This window comes from Marmota flaviventris, chromosome 17, assembly GCF_047511675.1.
Source record: "Marmota flaviventris isolate mMarFla1 chromosome 17, mMarFla1.hap1, whole genome shotgun sequence".
NCBI classification, from domain to species: domain Eukaryota; kingdom Metazoa; phylum Chordata; class Mammalia; order Rodentia; family Sciuridae; genus Marmota; species Marmota flaviventris.
Window position 1 is genome coordinate 20,943,762 of NC_092514.1, and position 20,034 is coordinate 20,963,795.

At 40.0% G+C, this 20,034-nt stretch overlaps 1 protein-coding gene across 1 annotated transcript in view; it reads right to left on the bottom strand.

The window, feature by feature from the left end:
* Positions 1-462: 462 nt before the first annotated feature.
* Positions 463-20,034, bottom strand: part of Dnah9 (dynein axonemal heavy chain 9) — a 332,320-nt gene continuing 312,748 nt past the window's right edge. Inside the window, exons 67-69 of the mRNA XM_027954056.2 lie at positions 16,918-17,100; positions 8,367-8,756; positions 463-690 (exon numbers count right to left, since the gene is read on the bottom strand). Coding sequence (XP_027809857.2) covers positions 463-690; positions 8,367-8,756; positions 16,918-17,100 — 801 coding nt within the window. The remainder of the gene's footprint in view (positions 691-8,366; positions 8,757-16,917; positions 17,101-20,034) is intronic.

A 20,034-nucleotide genomic window follows, 5' to 3' on the forward strand; every position in this document is an offset into this window, starting at 1 on the left:
CAAGTGTAGTATTTCTATAATATGCAGGCAAATCACCCAGACAGCTGAAGAAGATGGAGATGCTGATTCATGCATGGGTGATGCCAATTCTGCTTGGGGTCCTTGGAAGCTAGAGCACTGAGGATAGCATCATGTAACAGGGCTTGTGTTTGTAGCTTGTTTCTCTTGGACTTTTCCTAATCCCTGATGACTCAGAAACTCTCAAAAGTCTGGACTAGACACAGTTGAAGAATAAATCACTTTATTAGAAGAGGTTCAGTACTACAAATTCTCCTACCAGAGTTCCCGGGCCCAAAAGCCAGCTCAGCTTTACTTTTAGGCACCCTTCTCTCATGTCCCATAGGGGAATCCCACAGAAGTTGTGTGCTTATGATTTCTTATCTAAGTGTCTGTGGTAACCCCTCACCCACCTGTCTGACAGGGAGCCTCTGGCCTACCCTCTTTTCTTGTTTTCTCAGAAAGCTAAATCTGGAGAAGTAAGGCTACTCCAGCTAGAACCCACTTGGAAGGATTTTCCTTAGTCTTCAAGTTGAAAGTCCACACGTAAGTGGGTCCCCGCTGACAAGTCTTGTACACTGGACAAGAATAGACACTGCGGCAATCCTGCTTGTCTGCAGGAATGGCCTTGATGAACATCACAGGCATGGAGGGTGTCAGGTCCTTCAGCTTTGCCTCTGTAATGATCCCAGCCTGAGGATAAGAACATGAGAAGAACCATCTTAGATCAGACCCAGAGCCCAGCCAGCCATCCTTGCTTCCGTTAGAAGATCCAAGGAACAAGAGAGTGGGATGTCCTTGGCTGCCTTTCTGCCTGCCCTCTTCTGGGTTCTCTCAATCACCCACAGTGGAAGGCATCTGATACTGGGAAAATGCATTTCTATCTTTTCAGGCTAAAATCACCTCTTGATATAGAGTTCCAGAAGTTTTTTATTTATTATTGGTGCTTGACTTTGCCCTAGTTTATTCATTCATTTGTTTTTATAAGACTATTGAGTGCAGCTGTCTGATGGATGTCATACTAGGTGTTGGGAATTTAAAGAGGATGAAGACACAGATGCTAACTGTGCAAATGCTTTAGCTCTTAAGTCTTTGATTATGTGCTGTTTCTGCGTCTCTTCAGTTTCATATGCAATTTCATCCACTTCTAGATTATGTCAACTTTTTGAGCAGAGAGAGATAATCTAACTTTAATCATATAATAAAGATATAACCATTTTTAACTTTCCAGATGGAGCCTCCCTAGAGTTTCCTTCCTTCCTTGTAGCATTCTACCATTGAACTATATCCGTCACCCAACTCCCTATGATTTTTTGAGATGTCTCAATAGTTATCTAGTTGACTTGAGTTTTTTCTACTAGTCCTGAGAAATGTTCTGAGGAACAGGAGAGTCCCTTGGTTGAATAAATTTGGGAAATGGTGCTCATCACACCATTGATATGTACTTGAAGCTCGATAATGTATACTTGGCACACTGAAGGCAAGAAGTTCTTATAGTAAAGATCAATACTTTATATTTAACCTGGTGTTTTCTAAACAGGACCACAGGAACCCTCCCACCCACTTTTTTTTTTCATAGTCTGTTCATCTCATAGATGCTGCTGTTTTATGGAACATACTTTGGAAAATGATGATCCAGAGTGATTCACAAATTCCTTAATGCTGTCCATGTTGTGTTATGTCATGTGAGCCCCTTATGTTGTAGTTTATGTTATAAAGTTTATTTAAAGGGAAAGATGTGCCTTTTCAGTTCATTTAGAGGCTGATACAAGGCATGGTGAGTACCAGAATGAAAATGAGCAATGGGGGCCCCCTTGTCCTCCAAAATTGAGTGTTTATGATAAGGAGTAAGAACAGGGATAGATCTTTTTTTTCTTTCTTTCTTTTTTTTTTTTTTGCATACTCTAAAACCAACCCCTTTCAATTTGTTTGGTTGTTGTTCTTGGTATTGGATATTGAACCCAAGAGTGCTCTATCACCAAGCTATACCACATTTTTTATTTTGAGACAGGGGATCACTAAACTATCTAGGTTGGCCTCAAACTTGTGATCCTACTACCCTGGCCTTCTGAGTAGCTGAATTTACAGGTATGCCCCCACCACATTTGGCTAAAACTAGTCCTCTTTAAGTATAAAATTCATTGGTTTTTAACATTTTACAAATCTGTGTAATCATTACCAATCATTATTCAAGATCATTTTTATCATCCCAAAAAGAAACTCTGTGACCATTAGCATTTATCATTAGCACTGGTTGAATTGGATATTCAATCCTATTTGCTTTTGTTTCATATATTTTGAGGGCTCTTTTGTTAGGTGCGTATATGTTTATAGTCATTTTATCTTCTTGATGGCTTGCCATTTTTGTCATTAAATGTCCTACTTTGTCTCTGATTTCTCTCTCCTACATTTTCTCCAGGAATGCAACAGTGTTTGTCTTATAAAATCTACTGTATCTGATAATAGTTTAGTCCCTAAGCTCTTTTTTTGGTTACTGTTTTCATAGCGCATTTTCTTCCATCTGTTTACTTTCAACCCATTGTGTCTTTGAATCTTAAATGTCTCTTATAAACGGCTTACAGTTGGATCATGGGTGGGTTTATCATTTGGTTTTTAAAATTCATTCTGCCTTTTCATTATGAGGATTAGTCCATTTATATTTAATGTAATTCTTGATCAAATAGGACTTAAGTCTGCTACTTCAGTATTTGCTTTTGTTCCTCATTCTTCCACTAGTGTTCTTTCATGTTCATAGATATCTATCTAGTATTACCCTGATACCAACACCAGACAAAGACACATCAAGGAAAAAAAATTGAGAACCAATATCCCTGATGAACATAGATGCCAAAATTCTTAATAAGATACTGGCAAATTGCCCACAAAAACATACTTAAAAGATAGTGCACCATGATCAAGGGGAGGTTCATCTCAGGGATGAAAGTTTGGTTCAACATATGGAAATAAATAAACATTAATCACATCAGTAGACTTAAAGACAAGAATCACATGATTATCTCAATAGATGCAGAAAAAGCATTTGACAAACTACAACAATTCACTCACATTCAAAACACAAGAAAAACTAAGGGTAGTAGAAACATATCTCAATATTGTAAAAGCTGTATATGCTAAGCCCAAGGTCACTATCATTCTAAATGGAGAAAAATTGAAAGCATTCTCTCTGAAAACTGGAACAAGACAAGGATGCCCTTTTGCAACTTCTATTCAACATAGTCCTGGAAACTCTAGCAAGAACAATTAGAGAAAGAAAATAAAGGGATACAAATAGGAAAAGAGGAACTCAAAATATCCCTATTTGTTGATAACATGATTATTTATTTAGAAGACCCCAAAAGCTATACCAGAAAACTCCTAGAACTCACAAATTCAACAAAGTTGCAGGATATAAAATTAACACCCATAAATCAATTGTGTTCCTATATATCAGTGATGAATCAGATGAAAAAGAAATTAGGAAAACTATCCCATTCACAATATCCTAAAAGAAAATAAAATATTTGGGAATCAATCTAACAAAAGAGGTGAAAGACCTCTACAATTAAAACTACAGAACACTAAAGAAAGAATTGAAAAAGACCTTAGAAGATGGAAAGATCCCCTGTGTTCTTGGATAGGCAGAATTAATATTGTCAAGATGGCCATACTACCAAAAGCACTATAAAGATTTTATGCAATTCCTATTAAAGTTCCAATGATGTTATTCACAGAAATAGAAAAAGAAGTCATGAAATTCATTTGGAAAAATAAGAGGTCCAGAATAGCCAAAGCAATCCTCAGCAAGAAAAGTGAAGTAGGAGGCATCGCAATTCTAGATCTTAAATTATACTACAGGTATAGTAAGAAAAACAGCATAGTATTGGTACCAAAACAGACATGAAGACCCATGATACAGAATAGAAGACATACATACAAACCTTCATAAATACAGTTATAGACAAAGGCACCATAAACATACATTGGAGAAAAGATAGCCTTTCAACAAATGGTGCTGGGAAAACTGGAAATCCATGTGTAATAAAATGAAATTAGACCTCTATCTCTCACCCTGCACAAAATTCAATTCAAAGTGGATCAAGGACTTAGGCATTAGACCAGAGACCCTGTACCTACTAGAAGAAAAAGTAAGCCCAAATCTCTATCATGTCGGCTTAGGAACTGGATTCCTCAACAAGACTCCTAAAGCACAAGAAGTAAAATCAAGAATCAATAAATGGGATTTTTATCAAATTAAAAAGTTTCTTTACAACAAAGGAAACAATCAAGAACATAAAAAGAGAGCCTACAGAATGGGAGAAAATCTTTACCACCTGCACCTCAGAACATTAATCTCTGGGATACATAAAGAACCCATAAAACTTAATATCAAACAAAACAAAACAAAACAAAAAACCCCAAATAACCCAATCAATAAATGGGCAAAGGAACTGAATGAACAGACACTTCACAAAAGAAGAAATATGAATATATGAAAATATATGAAAAAATTGTTCAACATCTCTAGCAATTACAGAAATGCAAATTAAAACTATACTGAGATTTCATTTTCTCTAGTCAGAATGGCAATTATCAAGAATACAAGTAACAATGTCGGTGAGGATGTGGGGAAAAAGGCACACTCCTACATTACTGGTGGGACTGCAAATTGGTGCAATTACCCTTGAAAGCAGTATGGAGATTCCTCAGAGAACTTGGAATGGAAACACCATTTGACACAGTTATCCCCTTTCTTGGCCAAAGGACTTAAAATCAGCATACTATAGTGATGCAACCACATCAATGTTTATAGCAGCTCAATTCACAACAGCTAAGCTATGGAACCAACCTAGGTGCTCTTCCACAAATAAAGAAAATGTGGTACATATACTCAATGGAATATTACTCAGTCACAAAGAAGAATGTAACTGTGGTATTTGCTGGTAAATGGATGGAACTGGAGGATATCATGCTAAGTGAAATAAGCCAGTCCCCCCAAACCAAAGTCTGAATGTTCTCTATGCTATGCAGATACTGAGTCACAATAAGCGGGGGGGGGGGGGGAGGAGGAGTTAGGGATATGCCAGACAGTGGGGGGGAGGGGATGGGGAAAACGAAGAGGGGATGTGAATGGGAAAGATAGTAGAATGAATCGGACATAACTTTGGTTATGTTCACATATGAATACCCTACCAGTGTAATTCCACATCATGTACAACCACAAGAATGGGAAGTATGTATGATATGCCAAAAGGCATTCTACTGTCATGTGTAACTAAAAGGAACAAATAAATTTCATTCTGCCTTTTCATTATAAGATTAGTCCATTTATATTTAATGTAATTACTGATCAAATAAGACTTAAGTATTTGCTTTTATTCCTCAATTCTTCCATTAGACTTCTTTCAGGTTCATAGATATCTTCTAATTCACTATTTTAATTCTCTTGTTTTAAAAATTATTTCACAGTGGTTGCCTTGGGGATTATAATAAACATTCAACATATAACAGTATACCTCAGATTAATTCCAACTTAATTTCAATAGTATATAAATCCTTGCTTCATTCCCTCCCTCTGGGTTGTTTTCATCATTTAAATCACATATTTATTTATATATGTATTTTATGCCTATCAACACAGATTTATAACTATTGCCTTATACAGTTGTCCTTTAACTCAGGAGAAAAATAAAGGTTATAAATTAAAAGTGCATTCATACACTTATACTTTTTTCTTCAGGTAGTATTCTTTTGTTTCAACCTGAAGGATTCCCTTTAATATTTATTTTTTCCTTTTATTAACTGGTTCTTTTTCAGTTATACAGAACAATAAGATTCATTTTGACATAATTATAAAATCATGGAATATAATTTGTTCTAATTCAGTCCCCAGATTCCCTTTCCCTTCCCTTCTCTTTCCCCCGTTCCCTCCCTGTACTCTATTTCCCTCTAGTATTTCTTGTAAATAGTGACAAATTCCTATTTCTCTCTCCTCTATCCTGGAAATGTCTTATTTCTTCATTTTTGTTTTGCTGTGCATAGAATTCTTGACTATCTTTTCTTTTAGCTCTTTGACTATGTAATAATCCCTCTGCCTTCTGGGACTCATGGTTTCTGATGAGAAGTCAGTTATTTATCTCATTGATGAGAATGAGAGATGAGAATGGTAAGCAATGAGCTGATTTTCTCTTCTGCTGTCATGCACAGTGGCACAGGCCTATAACCCCAGCTACTTGGGAAGCTGAGGCAGGGGGATTCTAAGTTTGAGGCCTGGTTGGGAACTTTTTGGGTCTCTGTCTCAAAATAAAAAGGGCTGGGGATGTTGCTCAGCAACAGAGCATTTGCCTAGCTTGTTTGAGGCCCTGGGTTTCAGAAATAGTACCCCTGACACAGACACACACACACTCGTGACACAGACACACACACACACACACATGCACCAAAGAAAAGAAATGGCTACAAAGTTTCTCACTGGCATTCAGCTATTTTTTCTTGAATAACTCTTTGGATTGCTGAAAGCCTTTGGTTAGTTTCCAGAGTTTTGATAAAAGTTCATTTTATTTTATTTTTTTGTTAATACTGTTTTATGGAAGGGAAAATTTTTGGAGACTTCCTGACTCTTCCATTTTTTTTTCTGTATGTATGGTAGTGAGGATCGAACCCAGGGCCTGACACTTGCTAGACAAGGGCTTGCTGTACACTGAGCTATATCCTGAAACTGACTTTCATTTTTGCTGACATCTTTCTGGGATAGAACACTTGAAAATAAGAGTTAATGGGGGACAGATGTTGATTTTTGGAAAATTATAATTTACCATAAGGTATGAAAAAATGAGAGGTTAGTGATTAGAACTGACATACTTTTTACTCTTCCAGAGTGTTACTGTCCTTCCTTCTGGGCTTCTTTCCTGTTTCCCTTTTTGTACTTGTCTCATTTTGGTGTTCTTGGGGATTCTAGCTCAGTGCCCTGGGCCACCGTGCACCTAGTAAAATCTGTATGAGATCTCAATGGACAGACTTCTACAAAGGTTCAGATGGAGAGAGAAAACCCTCTTAAATTTGGGCTGTTTGAACATTGTTTTACTTTACTGTCCTTTCTGTTGGCTCTCTCATTGTTTTCCTAGGACTGGTCTAACAAATTGCCATATGAGCTTTGGTGGCTTAAAATAAACAAACTTGCTTTCTCACAGTTTGGGAGGCTGGAGGTCTTAAGGAGTAGACAGGGTGGTCCGTCTGGAGGCTCTGAGGGAGAAACTTCTAGTACCTGGTGGCTGCTGGTGATCCTTGGCATTCTTTGGCACCCACATCACACTCATCTCTGCTGCTGTACTCATAAGGCATTTTCTTTAATGTCTCCTCATGGACTTCTTGAAGGGTCCAGTCATTCGACTTAGGGTCTGTGGTTATCCAGTATGGTTTCATCTTACATCTGCAAAGACCCTATTTCTAAATAAATAAGGTTTCATTTTTCTTCTGGGTGATGTCAATTTTGGGGGGACACCATTGAACCCTATACATTTTCATATGCATATTCATAGAGCTTCCTGTGATATTCAAGATCTTTTAACAGTTTTGCATGGTTAGATTAGTATTGTCTTCTGGGAATAGTTTAGTGTCATCCACTGAGTGGGATACGGCACTAGGTAGACTTTCTAGATCATGTGTATACCAAGTGTAAACTTGCTTTAGAGTTATCCTTTGCTCATTTTGTTACTTCAGCCCTCTGTGCCTGTTTGCCAGTTTCTTGACTGTGACTAAACATCTCCAATCTATGGTGACTTGGCTAATTTTTATTAGCTTTCAGTGAAGATTTTTTTTTAAATTCACTTTAGATGACATCTATGGGCTCTTTTTTGCTGATGTAGAACAATATAAAAGGCAGAAGGAATTCCTGCCTATCTAGAGCTCATAGATGAGGAAGGTGGGACCAGAGAGGTTAAATAATATCCTGAGATCACATGGCAGCAGAGATGCCTGTCCCTAGCACTTTTCAGCACAGTCGATGTGCCAGGCGTCTTTCAAGAATCTTCGATTTTCAGTGTCTCTACTTTCCCATTTAGAAGTTGAGTACACTGAGATCTTAGGAGGTAAAACGACACTCGAGATCACAGAGTTAATAAATGGTGGTGATGATTTTCAGAGTGAGCCAGTCTGGCTCAGAGTGCTTGCTTTCAGCCGCTCTGTTCTACTCCATCTGCAAAGTCTATGTTCTCTCCACTACCCTTGACTGAGTAAAAATGACCTCCAAGAAAGAAAGGTTATCTAGGTAGGAAGATTCAGGGGCATCTCCTTTAGTAGTCAGACTTTATGGGAGGCAACATTTATTTAATCAGCCCACCAGAGAAGACTCCTTGGCTCATCCCAGGTCTTACCTGTGTGTCCCAGCCGGCACCTTCCATGAAGAGGCCGTGAATGTAGGCCCCTTCCCGAGGAGGACTCCGGAACTCCTCTCTGTTCTTCTTTGTCACATCACACTGCAGGGCCATCTGGTCCAGTGGCCACTCATTCTTACGAGCCATGGACTGCATGATGGCAGTCAGGAAGGACTGGGGATTGAAGAAGCCTGTCAGCCACACAGTGGAGGGCATTGCAAAGTCACCTGTCCACGTCTCCAGCTCCTTGATTCTGTTGAGGAGATCTAGAAACCAGGCTGCCAGGCCGGCTGTGGAAGGGTAGGCTCGCCTGGCCCAGGGCTCTGGCACCATATCTAGGTACAGGGCGTTCTGTAAGTTTTCCATGTCGCCGGTCATGGTCAGCTCCCCCTGAAGTGAGAGAGTGAGAGGGGAAAGAGTAAGGGGACAGGAGGTCCTTGGAAACAATCTGCCTCAGATTCCTCTGGCTTGCCCACCCAGGCAATGGGAGGTGTCACCAGCGGTGGATGCCACAAGGACTGTCCTGTCCAGTATTCTTTGCAAAGTCTGTGTCACAGAGTGTGGTCCTTAAAAACATTCCCTGCTCCAATGATGATAGTCTCAACTGTCTGCTGATAGTGTTTTGGAAAACACGACCTATTCCCACCTTGGACCTTAAACCATCTGTGAGTGACATGTGCTCCAACCCTACTCCAAAGCTTGACTTTCCTGCAGCCCTCCAGGCTTCTGCTTGCAACTCAGAAACACAGAAGCCAACAGATGCAGTGGCACACGCTTGTGATCCCAGCAACTGGGGAGGCTGAGGCAGGAGGATCTCAAGTTCAAAGCCAGCCTCAGCAAAAGTGAGATGCTAAGCAACTCAGTGAGACCCTGTCTTTAAATAAAATATAAAATAGGCCTGGGGATGTGGTTCAGTGGTCAAGAGCCCTGGGTCCCTGAATTCAATCCCCAGTATCTTCCCTGCCCCCCACAAATAAAGGGAAGAAATACAGAAGCCAAAGCCTACAAAGACCTATGTAATCCAATAGATCAGGGTGATGGATATATAGTCAACTTTAAGGGGATCCTCTTTCAACTGCTAGATGGAATTTGTAAAGAAAGGTTTACATCAAAAAACATCTTTAAATTAAACTTTGCAATATTGGTTCTGTCAAATTTCTTGCAAATTGGTTCTGGCAATTTCTTGAAGACCCCACCTCATTTTTTAATTTTCCTTTCTATTGTTTTTTAATTTTTAATTGGTGTATTATAGTTATACATAATAGTGGGATTCATTACGCTATATTCATAACCATTGGGTTATTATGCACATAACCCAATTTGCTGTCTTCTTCCCCAATACCTTCCCCTTTCTTCTCTGCCCCAGATCAACTTGTTCTACTCTACTGATCTCCCATCATTATTTTTATTATTTTAATTAGTGCATTATCACCATATATAAAAGGGTTTAATTGTGGTATATTTGTACATACACATAGCATAGTTTGCTAGATTTTGCTCCCCAGTACTTCCCCACGCTCTCCCCTCCTCCCTTATTCTTCATCCCGAAGGCCCCATTTCTAATGCAGTGATTTCCAGGTTGCTGTGCATTATAAGGGTACCCTGCAGGGTCTGGCTCACTCTGTCCTAAGTGCAGAGTGCCAGCCTCTGTGTGCAAACCCTCTCCCTTGGGGTCTTGATTTGCCCTTGCACTTGCTTGTGACTTGCACTGTAGAATTCTGGATCCAAATCTTTCCCTTAACTTTTGGAACTGTTAAGAAATGTTAAGTGCACCTACCTCATGATGAATGCCTTTCAGTGACTTGAATGATATCCAGAGATTCCTGATTAATAGGATGTAGATTAAACTAATAGATTCTTTATGATCTTCACATAGATAGTTTTTACACATATTTTTTTTTTCTTATTTTCTGTTACTGGTGATGGCATCCATGGCCTTGTGCATGCTAGGCAAGTGCTATACCATTGAGCTACATCCCCAGACCTTTATTTTGAGAGAGGGTCTTTCTAGGTTGCCCAGGGTGGCTTCAAGATTTTGATCATCCTGACTCAGCTTCCTGAGTGGCTGGGATTACAGGTGTGTGCTCACGGTTTACACATACTCTTTTTACACTGTAGATTCTAATGGCTGAACTCTTTTAAAGTAAAAATACCTTAACATTTTAAAGGAAATACAGACATCCTTAATTATATCAGTGCTAGACGGGTCAGTCTAAATGAGTGAATACAGCCTGAATCACAGATATATTACCTTTCAAGTAAGAGGACTCTATTAACAGTAATAGAAAATAGGTTTCACCCCTGTGCCTACTTAGATTTATTGGGATGGCTGACCAGAGCAGTGAAGGAGTCTGAGGTCACATCAAGGCTCAATAGGAAGTACGAGGGTACCACATCTACCACCAAAGTTATTACTTTTAACTACATTCAAATTAGGTGAACAGGTTTCTTCTGGTAGATTTCCTGAAGGATCTGCTAAAATGAATACTATTATGTTAAAATAGAAAAATATTTTTCTCACTATGTGGAATCTCTGCATCTGAAAAGAGGATGTAATTCTTGTCTACTTGAACCCACATGAGACTTCTGAGACTTCTGAGACAGTATGGTCTTTCTCTTGTCTGGAGTTATGTGATAACTTATTGTTATAATTTATAAATGAATTTAAGTTTTCCTTCAAATATCCAATTATTTAATAAAATAATATTAAGTGTAAAGATTAGTGAAAAGAAAAAAATATCAATGATGATCATACTTTTTGTTTCATGAGACTCCTATCCTCGTACTACCTGAGGACCTTCATTATAATGGTGAACAAAAGTAATGATGGTGGACATCTTTGATTTGTTCACAGACTTAGAGAGAGAGCATTTAATGGACTTTCACCATTAAATACAATAATTTATTAGGTGTTCTTCAAGTTAAGGAAATGACCTCTTTTATCTGTTTTTCTGATGTTTAACAACTGGATATTAAATTTTGTCAAATGCCTTTTCTGCATGTATAAAGATGATCACATATTTTTTCATATAGTACACTAATAGGGTGAACTTCTTGGACTGATTTCTTCTTAATGTTAAAACCAACCTTGCATTCCTGGGATAATCCCATTTGGTCACACTGTATAATCCTTTTCTTATATTGTGTGATTTGAATTATTAACATTTGGCTAAGAATTTTTGCATTTGTGTCTATGAGGAATGTCAATCTGTCATTTTCCTTTCTCATAATGACTTTGATTTTGAAATCAACTCAATTCTGTTCTCATAAAATTGGTTGGGAAGTGTTCTCTCTACTTTTTTTTTTCCATTTTCTTCTTATTCTCCTCCTCCTCTTCTTCCTTCTTTCCCCACTCCTCCTTCCTGTTTTGTTAGCATTGCTGGGGATTGAATCCAGGTCTTCATACAGGACTAGGCATGTGCTCTACCACTGAATTACACCCCAAGCCCATAACTCCTTTATTTGATGATCTCTCCCTCCACCAGTACCATATAGTCCTAATTACTGTGGCTATATAAAGCAAACTTTGTTATTTTCTTACAGAAGCCCATGCTAAGACAACCTTGGGGAAGAGAACCAGGAGATTTAGTGGGAAAAGTAACTGTGGTGGACTTAAAAAATGACCTTGAATGGGTGGGGGTGTAGCTCAGTGACAGAATGCTTGTCAGGCACATTCAAAACCCTGGGTTCCATCCCCAGCACCACACACACACAGCACATGCACGCACACACACAAAGACCTTTAAGAGCTACAGGCCATTTTAGGAAAGAGGACTAATGTTCCCCTTTGGAAGCTGGATGGGGGGCTGTTCTTTATGGGAAAACCACCTGATACAAGGCAAGCCCTTACCCACTGTTCTTGGCCATACACTGCAGTGCCCAAATAAAAATGTTTCAGGCCTACCATGTCTGATATGACAGCCACTAGCCACATCTGGCTATTTAAATGCAAATGAATTAAATTTTTGTTCCCAAGTCCCATTAGCTACATTTTTATGCTCTAGCCACATGTGACCTTATTAGCACAGACTGTTCAGAAGCTTTACAGGACAACACTTTCTCCGACAGAAAGACTGTTTCTGTTGGTCATGTGAACTGTATTATGTATGTTTTTGCCAGGCCTGTGTTTAATAAAAATGTTTTTGTACACATAACATCACCATTCGCTTGCCAATCTGGTGAAAATATATATACAAAAGTCATGATTTATTACAAAAAACAAAGTACAAAGGAGTTAATAAAATATAGGCCATATTGATTTTTTCCTTTAAAAGTTTTCAGTAGCCAGTATATGTCCATGGTTATGAAATATTTTTACAAACAATACAGCAATATAAATAATGCTATCAAGTTTGCTTTTCTACAAATGATTTTCTACAAAATCATTTTGGGTATTATTAGATTGAAGCGCATCTATGAAAGTATGTTGTATGTATGAGTGTCATCTGTCACGTGAATTGAGGGAGAATAAAGGACCTCACCCTGGAGTTGTTCTATAACATGACCCAACAGGACTCATAGTGTGTCAGGTCCTAGACTGCTCGCAGCACTGGAAGGGATATAAAGAAAATGCCCCAGTCTTTGACAACTCTGCCAAAGTGGGACAAACACAGAAGTCAAATGGGTCCCTGGACACTGACAGCTGCCATTCATGTGCTTATCATACAGAGAAGTCCTTTGTTTTTGATTATCTCCGGGGGCTAAATTGACACTGAGTCTGTGTTACCATGACTCAGTGAAGCCATGTAAACTCTTGTGTTTTGTTGCAAGAAGAAATGATGTGCTTAGAAAAGATTAAAATGCATGCAATGCAGAGAGCTTTTAGGGCAGTGAAAATACCCTGTTTGATACTATGATGGTGGTTTGATACATATGATATATGTCATTATTTATTTGTACAAATCCATAGAAAGTACACCAAGAGTGAATCCTAATGTGAACTATGGATAATGGCTGATAACAATGTGGTAATGTAGTTCCTCAATTGCAATGAATGTATCACTGTGGTGGGGGCTGTTGCTAGTGGGGAAGGGGCAGGGGGCACATGAGAAATCTGTATCTTCTGCTCAATTTTGCTGGGAACTTAAAACTGCTCTAAAAAATAAGATCTAATTTATAAAGAATGTAATACAACACTTAATTTTTAACACCCTTCAGAAATCTAAACTCATTTTGATTGCAAAGGAACATAAAATGTGTGACTTGGCTTTCTTAAAAATTTCTCACATCTGCTTATAATAAGATTATAATTTATTCCAACAGTGATTTTGCACTTACTAATTGAATGTGCAAGTGGTGGAAACTTCAAGAATGTACTGTCTCTTTGGTTTCCCCAGTTTAATGGGGGATGTAGAAATGATTTAGAAAAAGAAGAAATCATCCATCTTAAAGTTAGGTTTCTGAACTCAGGAATTTTCATGACCTTGAGCAAAAGTAAAGAAGTAGTTGAAAAAAAGCAAGAGAGAACCCCACCCCCACCCCAGTTCACTAAATATACCAGGCTCCCCTCCCGTGGAGGAGAGGAATATGCCCACAAACCCCAGGCCATTACATCCTGAAAGGTGTCTCAGAAAAAGAAATTAGTTTCCAGAAAGGTTGACAGATCTGTGGAGGCAAGGGTGGGTGGATAGGAAGATTCTGTGGCCAAAACCTGAATATATGGACCCATCTTAAAGGCTCAAACTACACTACAGTAAAGAAACCTGCTTGCATACACTCAATCATAAGTTTCCTAAACTCCTCTGGTCTGGATCTAGGTAATACCAATTAACATCCGCATTACCTGCTCATGGGTTGAGGCCACAGAAAGAAAACTTAAAACGCTGGACTTTGAAGAAGATGCTACATTCAGGGTGCTGTGACATTCTTCCTTTATTTTCATGTGGCAAGGGAAACTGGGAGAACTACAGGGTCCGTGGCACCTTTTCCTGGCTATGATGAAGGCTGTCTGGCTGAGACCTTAACTACTTATTCATCCCTAAAAATAAATGCTTTCATGATATTTCTTTGGTATAATACAGAAAAAAAGAACCCCAAACCTTATTTTTTCCTGTAGACTTTCACTCCTTTAAGCCAGGGAGCTTGTTAGAAGTTCTGATTCATAGGCTACAGTCCAAACCTAAGGATTCAAGTCTCTAGGGGTGAGGGGTAGGAAACCCCCATTTGGAAAGGGTTCCTCTGGGCATCTCAAGCAGCTGCTGCCCTGGGCTCACAGCCATGCAGTAGCATTCAGTCTACAGAAACCAGGGACAGGACAGCAATGCCCAGAACAGCTCCCTCCTTGAGGGGCTCCATGCTACACCCTGTCCTAAGGATCAACTCCCTTCAATTCTTTCTTCCCTAGGGAAATGAGATTGTAGATGGTTATTTATTTATTTATTTATTTGGTACTGGGGATTGAACCCTGGGGTACTTTACTACTGAGCTACATCCCCAGATCCCCAGTCCTTTTTATTTTATTTTAAAATTTGAGTTAGGGTTTCATTAAATTTCTGAGGCTGGTCTTGAACTTGTGGTTCTCCTGCCTCAGCCTCCTGAGTCTCTGGGATTACAGGGGTGAACCACCATCCCCTCGGAAGATGTTCTTTGCAACAAGCTTTCATTAGTATAAGACACGGGGACGTGAGGAGATTGGAAGGAAATAGAAATGGTAAGGGTCCCACCACTTTCCATCTGGCTTGTAAACTAAGGTTGACAGCAGTCGTGCATCTTGGGTTTGTGGGAGAGTGCCAGATGACCAAAGGCACATGGACCAGGGCAGCTAATAGGTGATGATTAAAGAGCCAAAGCAAGCAAGACAACCGTCCCTCCCAGACCTGAACTATTAAGTCAATGCAGTGTGTGGGAGTGAAGACCAGAACAGATTCTGGCATCAGCAAGTCAGACTTCACGTCTGAACATCTTTGAACATCTTTACTTATTTAGAAGCGATTTTTTTGTTTTGTTGATCAGCAGAGGAAATCAATCACTGAGGCATAGGAACAGTCTGATGCCATTAAACATTTGAATAATGAAAAATAGTTGTCAACCCTGTCCTTGTCTCCATTTAAGATATCACTCCCTAAGTGAAAGGGAATATAAGCCACAGAAGTGAGCCATTTGCCTCTTAGATTCTGGGCTCCTCTGCTTTGTGCCTCTGAAGCCCCCTTCTCTTGTTGTCACCTGTCTTAATTTATCTTTCTTCCAAAGCTTCCTCCATACCACTTCTATGGGGGCCTTGCCTTATCTCACACACCTGTTTCGCCTTTCTTCTCTGGCTTCTCTCTATGTGACATTTAATTAATTCTGCCATGTATTATAATCCATTTGATTGTTTCCCCAAGACTGTCCTTCTGGAAGGTGAGGCTCCACTTTCGGACTCCTGAGACTTGCCTGAAGAGCTCCTCCGTCAACATAGCTTGAACTGGACTCCACCCCTTGCCCCTCCATCTTTGCCCAGCCATGCTCTGTGATTCATGACACAGAGTCACAGCAAAGACTCACAGAAGAAAAATGCATGTGAATGAATCGAAAGTTAAATGGCTAAATAGACTGCATCCAATTGCACCGATTCAATAAGCTAAGATTGCAGCAAAACTTCTGAAGATGATTGCTAATATATACCTGCTTACCACAGTAACGGAGACGCATGACAGGCAAAATCCTTATTTACATTTGAGATTGTTAAGTGGCATCTTGTATTTCATTTGATTATAAGCCAGTACAGGATTTGGAAACACTGGCAAACTCTGTGGGTCTTCAAAAACCCATTCTTTTCTCATCTTTATTCTCATTTTTCTACACCCATATTGGGGGGAAGAGAAAATTAAAAGGTTTCTTTAAAAAAAAACCCTAGTAATCTAGATTTTGTAGTTTGTTTCCTAATTTTTATATGTCTATATGTGAAAAGTTGACAACTGTTCTTCCTACATACATGGGGCCATAACTCCAAGAGCCATACACGAAGCCACCAGCAGTTCCACACCCAGACCTCCAGGGCTCGTGTGAGCTTTTATCATCAGCTACAAAACTAGGTTCTTACTTTCCCCCTGTTTGGGATTACAGTTATTATTTTTTATGACATGAGGGGTTGAATCCAGGGCCTCATACACGATAGGCAAGTGATCTGCCATTGAGCTACTGCCCCAGACCCAGATTACAATTCTTTTAATAAACGTGCCAGTGTAAATGGACCACACTCACCTCCCTCAGTTCCTCAAAGGTGGCAAGATCTCCCATTTACCTGTCATCCAGGTGAACAGTCACAACAGGCTCCAGGCTAGATACTTGACATCACCTCGCAGTGAATAAAGTAAACTTGCCTAAGTCATTTCTAGAAGATAGTAGACTTTCTTTGCTCAAGAGAAATGTCAGAGCATGGGCAGTATCTTGTTCTTCCAGACAACTTCATGGTCAGGTTTTGGTTTCTGGACTTACATCTTTTGGGCATTTAGGTTGCTCTAGAACAAATGCCTTCTGGTTCCTAGGTTCCCTCATGTTGCTTTTTTTTTTTCCCCCTGTGGGGAAAGATGTGTCCTCTAGCCATGCCTCTCCCCCTGTAGATCTCACTCACCTTTAAGCCAAGGTCCAGCTCCCTCAGTGAGCGCCGAATCTCTCTGGTGAGGAGGTTCATCCGCTCACACTCCTGGAAGGCAACTACAATGTAGGGAGTGCGCTCCTCCACTTTGGCCATCAGTTCTGGGATGTTAAACTCATCTGTCATCCGTTCCAGTATTTCTTCCAGAAGGACCTTGACCTGCCCCACAGCAGAAAACACACGATTAAGAAGGGTACTCTGATTTTCCAGAAGGACTCCATCTTCCTGCAATATGGCGCCAGAGAGGTCAACCACCCATCACCTGCTGCCTTCCGCCTCTTGTGTGCTTGCAAAGGTCAATTAGGTCAGGGATTGAGGACTGATTCCAGGAGCACCTCTCCTTAGCTTGCCAGCTCTCTGTGATTTGTATGACCAGCTTGAAAAAACTAACACAGATGATTCTCTTAACAACTGGGGTTGAAAAACTCAGAGGCTGACCCAGTTAGCTACGGGAACAAAACTAGTAAGCTGTAAGTAGACTTTGACCTAGGATGGCCCTTGTGGGTCATGTGAAGCTGAAGTGATGTGAGCAGCAGTGATGAATGTGTATATGTATATGTATGTGTGTGTGTGTGTGTGTGTATGTGTATAAATTGCATTTGTACAGATTTGTCCTTGTCATTACTCTTCAAACAATATAGTATAATAATTATTTACATAGCATTTAAATTATATTAGGTCTTACAGGTAATCTAGGGATGATATAAGGAATACAAGAAGATGTGCATAGATTATATGACCTGCCCCACTATGCTATTTTACATAAGGGACTTGAGCATTGTGGAATTTGGCATCCTTGGGGGGTGATCCTAAATCAAATCCCCATAGAGACTGAGGAGTCACACATGCACGTACACACACACACACACACACACACACACACACACTCCGTTCTCTGTTTCAGTTTGGTGATACTGTGGTTTCTATCCTTGAAGACGCACCGTCATCTATCATGTAAACCTTCTCTTCTACCCACAATTTCTCTCCCCATACAAACTGCCATCTAATTAGACCAAGGGAGTTAGAACAACCAGGGTCTGTCTTCTGGAAAATTGGAATTGAGGTGCAGAGATTGTGGGTTATTTGGGGGCAAGCACTTGGAGGCTGAGTCTGCCATTTTGGAGCAAATGAGTAAGCCCGGGAGGTCTGTCAGCAAAGACAGAAAAATGAAACAAGTGCAGACATAATAGGCCATATGGCCAGCAGATTGAGATGTAGGGAGAGGGCGGGAGAGAGCATGTGAGTGAGCACCAGCTCTTCCTGGAGTCCCAAGAGAGCCAAACTCCATATGCCTGCCGTGGACTCTGCTGTTTTTATCGGTTCATCTTCTTGGTCCACTTCTTCTAGGAGCAGGTCCCTATTTCCTTTGAGAAATGACCTCTTCCCCATTGTTCTGGAAGACAGTCACTGGGCCCAGCCTCTCCTGATTCAAATTAGGCCAGTCAGATTATCTTTCCCAAGAGCAAAAAAAAAAATATGAAACCCGGCATCCATGGATCCATTGGGAGGGAGGATGGAGGTTCCTTGAAAGGCCTGTTCCTTGAAAGGCACTCTGCTTTCTCCCTGGGACCTTAAAGCCATCATGGTCTTTGTTCTTTCTTAGGTTAATTTTTTTTGATATACTGAACCATTTCTTGCCTAATTCAGTTAGATCAGTGTCTGTTCCTCACAACAAAAGAGCCCTGACTGGGGTGATACAGCACCCGTAAGCATGACTCATAGGCATAGATGCAAGTCACTTAGACTTCAAGTTCTTCATCCATAAAAATTTCTAAGAATCTCTCAATCAGCCCTGACTTCCCAACTCCCAGGGTTGATGCAAAGATCGAATCAAATAAGCTGATGGATGTGGCAGCATCTGAAAGCTATAAAGAACTACATAAATGTAAAGAATGATTAATTTCCCCCTTGCCTTGTGTGGTTAACATACAATACATTCTCCAGGAAAGGAGCTGATGTTGGGAAAAAAGAAACTAAAAACCCATCACCCCATCACGAAAGGGTCTAGTGCTGTCACAGCAAAGACAGGAATGGAATTTTAATGGTACCACAAAGTGACTGCCAGAGTGGAAGATAAACGGCTAACAGTATATCATATTTCTGTCTTGAGTCGAATTTGAAGAAACAACCCTCTGTCAGTGAGCTGCCATTTGGATTTTATTCACAGAGTTGAAAAACACAGTCAGGAGGTATTTTTGCAAAATACATTGAATTTGGGGACACAGAGTTTCATCCCATCTCTGATCAGGCTGTGAAAAGTTTGGCGGCCAGGAAAGCGAGAGGGTGGATAGGGAAGTGAGCAGGTTACAGACAAATATGGGACTCACTTGCTCAGGGAACTCCCGGCCCCATTCAGATAGGAGGAGTGGGCTCCAATCTTCTTGGTTTCCAGGAGCAAATGGTTTTGCTTTTTTTTTAAAAAATGTGTGTGTGTGTGTGTGTGTGTGTGTGTGTGTGTAATTGAACCTAGGCATTCTCTACCACCGAGATAGATCTCCAGCCCTTTTTATTTATTTTTAGTTTTGAGATAAGACCAGCCAAGGCTGGTCTCAAATTTATGATCCTCCTGCCTCAGCCTCTGAGTCACTGGGATTACAAGTGTGTGCCACTGTGTTCAGCTGCTTTTTTTCTTTTCAGAAAAGTAATAGATACATACCAGAACCTAAACATTGCAGATACATATGATATTAGAAGCAAACCCCTCCCACAATCTTAACTCTTCCCCCAAAGGGGACAACACTGTGAAAAAAAGGTTTTGTTTTGTTTTTATTTCTGCAGATATCTTTCAATGCACATAACTCTATCTCCCAGTCATCTATCCATCCATCTACCCACCATTTTACTTATCAATTATCCATTCATCTATCCATCCATCATGTCTGAGCCTCTTCTCTCTTTCTCTCTCTGCCCCCACCCTTCCCTGCTTTTCTCTCCCTCTTTCTCTCCCTCCCACTAATAGAATCCTATTATGCACCCTTTCAGCTTGCTTTTTCTACCTTATAGAAAGTCTTGGACACAATCCCTTGTTATTACAAATGGACTTTTTAACAGTGTGTACTATTTAAACATCCCCAAATTTATAAGTCATTTCCC